We start from the raw sequence: 8,083 nt of genomic DNA, 5'->3' as shown, positions 1-8,083 counted from the left end.
ACTTACTGAGCTGCTTTTTACAGTTTTAGGAAATTGGACAAGTCCCTATTCCAGATACCAGGTATATAAACACAAGTAAAGTATTCTCCTCCCTTCTCTCAAGGGTCGTAATTATTTACCTAGAGAGAAAGAGCCAGATACTTTTAATCAAAAATGGTAAGTGCAGGGATGCCTGGGTGGCTCAGTTGGTTAAGCTGCTGCCTTCGTCTCAGATCATGATCCCAGGATCCTGGGATCGAGTCCCACATCGGGTTCCTTGCTCAGCAGGGAGCCCGCTTCTCTCTCTGCCTCTGCCTGCCTCTCTGCCTACTTGTGCTCTCAATCTCTCTCTGACAAATAAATAAAATCTTTTTTAAAAAAAGATAAGTGCAATGTCAGAAATAAGTATGGGATAAAGGTGGGAATAGACAAGAAGGCAAATCATCTAGTTGTGATGGAGGAAGAGGAGAGGAAGCAGTGGATGTCAAGAAATGCTTTTCAAGAAAGGTGATGCTAGGTCTTGAGGGTTTAGCACTTCCATAAGTGAATGTCCACATACCTTATCTCAAAAAGCACACACTAGGGGCACCTGGGTGGCTCAGTGGGTTAAAGCCTCTGCCTTTGGCTCAGGTCATGATCCCAGGGTCCTGGGATCGAGCCCCGAATCAGGCTCTCTGCTCAGTGGGGAGCCTGCTTACTCCTCTCTCTCTGCCTGCCTCTCCACCTACTTGAGATCTCTATCAAATAAATAAATAAAATCTTTTTTAAAAAAAGCACACACTATGTGCCTCTTCTTTTTAAGTAGATATAGAAAGGTCTGTTCTCAAACTTCCTGTAGGACAAATATCCAAGTTCCTACAGTTATTTTTCAGAAAAGTATTATGTCTCCCATATAGTTTTTTGTTTGTTCCATAGCAAAAAAATTAACCTAAATACCCTGAATTGCATGATCTAAAGAAGTCTCTATGGGCAAGGAACACAGCACGTGACTTTCAAGTGAAAGGACCATAGCCGAGCTACAAAGACATCTACTTTGTTCATGGGTAGCATGATTTCTGTACTTGCAGTGGGAGTTACAAGCAAATAATACTGATACATACATCCACTAATAACAAAACCCAAGTCTCTCCCCTCAGCGTGCTGAGTAAAACTGAAACATGAAAGCTAACTAACAAGTGGGTTTAAAGTGAGCCACCGACCATGGTTAGTCTTACCACCTTGGCGAACATCACAAGACTAACTTCCACAATCAACAGATATGTAGGAATCATGTAAATATCCCCAGGTAAGCAGTGCTTAATAAGCTGGGGAAAGATGGCTCTGAGCTGATGTTGTTGTCATAGAAACAATTGCCTATTAAATCAGTAAGAGGGCTAGAGAAATGTGGACTTATCAGCTCTGGTTAAGTGCAGTGCATGTGGAAAATGTTGAAATGTCAAAAGACAGAGATACCTGCTGTAATAGTAAAATACTATTCTTCTTCTAAAAGTTAATTTCCCCCTTGTTATCTAAAGGCATACACCTAGTAAGTTACCTATCTACTCTCAAAACAAAACAAAACAAAACATAACTTTAAAGCTGGAAATGATGAATTCCATTTCTTCAAAGAGATTTGGGAAAATTTACTGAGCTCCTCTGAAGAACTAAATCAACCTCAGGTTGCATCCATATACTGGAAAAGTACAGACCCCCAAGGTGATCAAACACATTGAACAGCTGCTAGATGTCCATTCAAACAGTCCTAGAAAGGTGATTATTTGATGTGTTTCTCCCGGGAGGTTTGCATCTAAAATGAGACTAGAAATCACATTCTGTCCTGTAAAGTAACTCTGACGGGCCCAACCTGGGAGCAGGTACGTAATTAATAAATGAAAATTACTAAGTTCATTTCCTGTGCTTACTTCTTCCCATACCATCCTCTCTTGAGGAGTCTACACCTAGTACTTGCTCAGCTTCTAAAAAAGGGGGGATTTGAAATAAAGAGGACATAGCAGTTGGTTTCGAAGAGGTACATAGAATAATATAAATAATAGTATAATAGGGAATAATACTAATAGCATAAATGGGAAGCTCCTTGAGGGTAGTATGCCTTTGGCCTAGGAAGCAGCATGTGGTTAAGAATGTCACAGAAATAGATTGCTTGGTTATATTGAGTCAAAGAATGCATGTCTCCAATCTTCAGGGTCTAACCTGGAGAAACTGCTCATCTACCAAATGGCCATTTACGTCTTGGACCAGAATGATACCATAACTTCTATCTAGGCCTTCACACTTTGACAAATGCTATATTGATCTCATTAATAAAGATTCACAGTGTTTTCTGAGATGGACTGTTTCCACAAAAGGAGAAGGTTATGTCGATGGTAACTGAATTCTGAATTTTGTATTATTAAATAAAAAAAATCATTGCTGCAAATGTAGTTTCAGATTATCAAAATTGTAAAAGCACTCAAGTGACTCTCTACAGATTATTATATTTACCCATGGGAATTTTTCTTTTTTTAGTTGCTCCTAAAAATGAAGCTTTAGGGTCCCCCTGATCAAACAAACCCAACCAGTACTCGATACTATTTCTTAGGAAGGGATATGCCCATTTCATGCTATTTTGCCTGAGTATTCTCAACAAGGTCAGAGAAGCATTTCGAGAGGTAGTGATATTTAAGATAAATATTAAAGAGGTCAAGGAAAGGAAGGGATACAGAGAAGCTTTTCTGTTCCAAGAGCTAAAACAGGGATTCCCAAGGCCTGTGTGCCTAGAACCAGCTGCATCAGCATCGCTTGGGAACTTGTTAGACATGCAAATTCTCAACCCCACATTTCCTGCATCAGAATCATTAGGGTGAGGACCCACAATCTGTTTTAACAAGCTCTGTAGGTGAATTTTATGTACCCTAATATGGAAGGACCTCAAATTCTTCAGTATGGTCCAATTTTAGACTAAGTGTAGGCAGTGGTAAAGTTTGAGGATGAGAAGGCAGGCAATATGGCAATGTGTACCATGTGCTCTGGAATGGAATTTTTACTTTATCAATTAGGATGATGGAGAGCTATGGAAATGTTTGTAAGCAGCCATGGACTACAGGATTAGCTGTAAGAGTAACTCTAGGAGCAGCATGAGAAATAGAGAGAATCTCTGTCTGGATGAGGATGGCCCAGGAAGCAGGGTTGTAATTGGTTGGGAGATGAAAGGATGTCACCATTACAGAAGACTTCTAGGGATGGGGAAAGGACTATCTCACTCCAAAGAATGGGCTGAGGAGGAGAGAGAAGTCAGTGGAAAGAGGTTAGAACTACTAAGAAGACTTAGAAATACCTGAGGGGCACCTGGGTGGCTCAGTTGGTTAAAGCCTCTGCCTTCGGCTCCAGTCTTGATCCCGGGGTTCTGGGATCGAGCCCCGCATCGAGCTCTCTGCTCAGCAGGGAGCCTGCTTCCCTTCCTCTCTCTCTACTGACCTCTCTGCCTACTTGTGATCTCTGTCTGTCAAATAAATAAATAAAATCTTAAAAAAAATACCTGAGTGCACTCTCCTTTTCTCCAAATACATATATAATCATATACACATATGTGATAATAAACCATGGAAATACATGAGATATTCAAGGGAAATATATATATAAAGAAGAGAACTAAAGCAGGGGGAGGAAAGGTCCTTGATAGCTGAAAAGGGCTTTATGGGTATGCTGGACAGCAAAATAAAATTTGTTCTTTTTTTGCATGACCACCGGTACCTTATCACCTATTGTCCATTTATTTATTTTAAAAGGTTTTATTGATTTATTTGACAGACAGAGATCACAAGTAGGCAGAGAAGCAGGCAGAGAGAGAGGGGAAAGCAGGTTCCCTGCTGAGCAGAGAGCCCGATGCTGGGCTCGATCCCAGGACCATGAGATCATGACCTGAGCCGAAGGCAGAGGCTTAACCCACTGAACCACCCAGGCACCCCGCTATTGTCTATTTATAAAGGAAAAAAAATCACTGGCTTGGGTATAAAAACGTGCCTAACCAGGAAGAGCTAGAGTTTGAGTAATTTTGAGAGATTACACTTTTTCAAAGATAAAGGTTTATACACATAGGTATATATGTATGTGTGTGTGTGTATATATATATATATGTATATAGGTAAATATATATAATATCTATATTAAAAACTTGAAAGCAACAAATTTTTCAAAAAAGTTAATTTAATGAAACATAGAGGAATTAAGGACATTTCCATAATGTCCTTAACAAAAGGAAACAAAAACTGATTTCAAGCAGAGAGGCAAATATTCAAAGTTGGCAAATAAAGAAATTAATAATCATAAAAAGACCATTGGCTACAGTCCTTTCTCCCCTCCCTCCATTGGCATGAGCCTAAAATGAGCACCACATACTCACCCAGTTTATACAATATCCCCCCACATACCTTCTTTTCAAAATTTAAGCTTTACTACATTTACTGAAGAGAGGAACTCTCCATTAAAAAGAAGTCAGTTTATAACAAGAATTTGTTTCCATAATGTCCCCTTGGTCCTAAGGAGGGTTGTAAGGACACCAGGCCACTGCATGCTACTTTGGGGCTGTCACTGAAATTACCGTCAGACTTACCAAAAGCCAGTGTGATATGTTGGAAGAAAAGAAAATGTCACCTTCACTTTCATGTTGGCCTTCCCAGCAGCTAATGTCAATTTTTTGTTTTGCAAGTAAATCATCCCACAGTGGGGGGAAAAAATCTGTAATCTTGCCAAAATATATGGTTGTCTCTGACCATCTTCAGTGCCTTTCCATCCCCGTGACCATCCCACCGGCCCCATCTTTACAGCTTCTAAAGGACACACACACACACACACACACACACACACACACACACACACATATTTTGGGATGAGAAGGAGGTATAAGATGAATTCTCTGTTTTCACCAACAGTCCCTCCTTTCTCTCCAAATTACGGATAATGAGGCCAGTCGTGTAATTACTGAAGGAATTTAGAAAAGTAATTACTGAAAGAATCTCAAAAATGGCGGTGTCTGCAAGGCAACAGAACTCACTTTCTAGCTATCAGAACCACCTGGAATGTGATAAACACTTCGAGTTTGCAACCCCAGAGGCTACACCAAAGGACGTGCCCTACTAACAAATTACCACAAGAACCCACTACACTCCACTCATTTTGATTTTGTAATGAGAAATCCCATTAAGCAGGAATAATTTTAAGTTGTGACTGTTCAAGTCAAGAGAGTTTCGACGGGGTGCGGGCCGGAAGAAGGAAGGCTGGTTTGAAGGGCTTTCTGCGGGATCCTGTCCTTAGAAGCCCGTGATTTGCGGACAGCTCTGCCTTCACTTCCTCCCGCTGGTCACCGGACGGCCGAACTGGTTCAGCCTGGTTCTCACACTGAAGCGCTTCACTTTGATGCGGCAGGTCAAGGCCGCAGGGGCGAACGGCTCGTCCCAAAGCTGGAGCACACATGTTCGCGGAACACACACCCCACTGCTAACTCCGACCCCTCTGTGTTCGGCGGCAGAGAACAATTCTTCCAGCCCAGCGGTCTCTGTACCTAGAATCAGGAACGTGCCGACCCCCTCCCCCGCCCCCTTTCACCTAGCGACCCCCAGGCTCCCCTGCCTCTTGTCTTGTCTCCATCCCATTGTGACGCCAGTGGCTCAGGCGGAGCCCTGGTATGGGACTCACAAAGGCAGGTGCAAACTACGAGCGCCTCAGTGCCCTGGGCGCTTCAGGCTGGCTTGGGCTCCGGTCCTGCTGCTCCAACCCCAAGGGCCCCCGAAAGCGAGCCCTGACACCTCCATCCTTCACCATGGCCAGCCGGTTCTGCCTCCCCGCCGCCCCTCGCCTTGCATCCTTGAAACCCCTGAAGCTGCCCTCGGGAGATGTCCAAGTGGGCCTCTGCGTGGCCATCCAACGCAGCGACGGGCGGATCCATCTTGCTGTGGTCACAGAGATGAAAAGAGAAAACTCTTGGGTCACGGTAGAGTGGGTCGAGAAAGGAGTCAAAAAGGGTAAGAAGGTTGATCTGGAGACCATATTCCTGCTGAATCCCGCGCTGGCCTCCGCTGAACACCCCACGGCGCCCTCCCTGCTGCCCTTGTCTCTGGGGCCCTCTTCGGCCATCGGGGACCAGTGCACCGGCGCGCGCTGGATTGCCGCAATCCCGCAGAAAAACGAAACGCCCTCGGGGGACAGCCTGGCTCTGAGAGTCCCCAGCAATCCTTGCCTGATGAAGCGCAAAAAGTCTCCCTGCCTACGGGAAATTGAGAAATTGCAAAAGCAGCGGGAGAAGCGCAGGCGGCTGCAACTGGAGATCCGAGCCCAGCGCGCCCTCAGTGTCAACACGGGAAACCCCAACTACGAGATCATGCGCATGATCGAAGAGTACCGCAGGCACCTGGACTGCAGCAAAGTGTCCAGCCTGGAGGAGCCCCGGGAAGACCATCGGATCTGCGTCTGCGTGAGGAAGCGTCCTCTCAACCAGCGAGAGACCACCATGAAGGACCTGGACATCATCACCATCCCCTCAGACAACGTGGTCATGGTGCACGAGTCCAAGCAAAAGGTAGACCTCACTCGCTACCTGGAGAATCAGACCTTCCGCTTCGACCACGCCTTCGATGACACGGCCTCCAATGAGTTAGTGTACCGGTTCACTGCCCAGCCGCTGGTGGAGTCCATCTTCCGCAAGGGCATGGCCACCTGCTTTGCCTACGGGCAGACAGGCAGTGGGAAAACGCACACCATGGGCGGAGCCTTTTCGGGAAGGGACCAAGATTGTTCTAAAGGCATTTACGCCCTGGTGGCGCAGGATGTCTTCCTCCTGCTCAGAACCACAGCTTACGAGAAGCTGGACCTCAAAGTCTATGGGACATTTTTTGAGATTTACGGGGGCAAGGTATATGACTTGTTGAACTGGAAGAAGAAGCTGCAAGTCCTTGAGGATGGCAATCAGCAAATCCAGGTGGTCGGACTGCAGGAGCAGGAGGTGTGTAGCGTGGAGGATGTGCTGAACCTCGTGGAACTAGGAAACAGCTGTCGGACTTCTGGACAGACGTCAGTCAATGCCCACTCTTCCAGGAGCCACGCTGTGTTCCAGATCATCCTAAAGTCAGGAGGGAAACTGCATGGCAAGTTCTCCCTCGTTGACTTAGCTGGGAACGAAAGGGGAGCAGATACTGCCAAAGTCAACAGGAAAAGGCAGCTGGAAGGGGCGGAGATTAATAAAAGTCTGCTGGCGCTCAAAGAATGCATCCGGGCTTTGGGTCAGAACAAGTCTCACACCCCATTCAGAGCCAGCAAACTGACGCAGGTGCTCCGGGACTCCTTTATAGGCCAGAATTCCTCCACTTGTATGATTGCTACGATTTCTCCAGGGATGGCCTCTTGTGAAAACACCCTCAACACTTTAAGATACGCAAACAGAGTGAAAGGATTGACTCTGGCTTTAAGGCCCCACCATCGCTGTCTCTATCCGGTTGGACCTGAGGTGCCAAGGATGTTGGAAAATCACATTACAGATTCAAAAACATCCCTTCAGGGGGATGGATTTATTAAAATTTGTGGTGATATACAGAGTGAGAAGGAAGAACAGGTTAAAGACATTGAAACGTTACCCACTCCATTAGCAGAGGAGACAAGGACTTCATGGAAGGAATCAAGCCAACGGCCAGGGAAAAACATACAGGAGACAGCTGGTGGGGTAAACTGTGATGTTGATTTTTGCATTGCCCAGTTATTGTCCATTTTGGATCAGAAAATAGGTATTCTGACTGAGATTCAAAAGAAACTGAAATTATTACGAGCTGACCTCCAAAAGAAGACCAAGTATGGTGGAGCCACTCGCAAGAGGTCAGATCTGAAATGATGGATACACTGCTGTGGCCCCTACCTCTCTTATTATAAAAGAAAATGTCCAAATTATCTAGATATAAAGGTCCTCCTGGAAAGCTTAGAACATCTTAAAATATGCTTGTCAGAAATGTCCTCTTGCTTCTTCCTCTGTATTTCTGTAGTTTGTTTTCATTTTGTAGGACATTCGTGCTCAACTGGGAACCATTTACCTCCCAGGGACATTTGACAATGTCTGGAGACATTTTCCATTGTCAAAACTGAGTTG

The 8,083-nt window shown here is 45.0% G+C and overlaps 1 protein-coding gene across 1 annotated transcript; it reads left to right on the top strand.

Moving 5' to 3' along the window:
• Positions 1 to 5,773: 5,773 nt before the first annotated feature.
• On the top strand, positions 5,774 to 7,831 carry KIF2B (kinesin family member 2B; the record flags this gene model as incomplete). The annotated part of the gene is made up of 1 exon (XM_080826966.1): positions 5,774 to 7,831. One exon carries the CDS (start codon positions 5,774 to 5,776, stop codon positions 7,829 to 7,831), a length of 2,058 nt encoding a protein of 685 aa, XP_080683092.1.
• Between the last annotated feature and the right edge of the window lie 252 nt (positions 7,832 to 8,083).

This window comes from Martes martes (genome assembly GCF_963455335.1).
Source record: "Martes martes genome assembly, chromosome: 16".
NCBI classification, from domain to species: domain Eukaryota; kingdom Metazoa; phylum Chordata; class Mammalia; order Carnivora; family Mustelidae; genus Martes; species Martes martes.
Note: the sequence above shows the minus strand (reverse complement) of the source record. Positions and strands in the feature narration are given on the sequence as shown.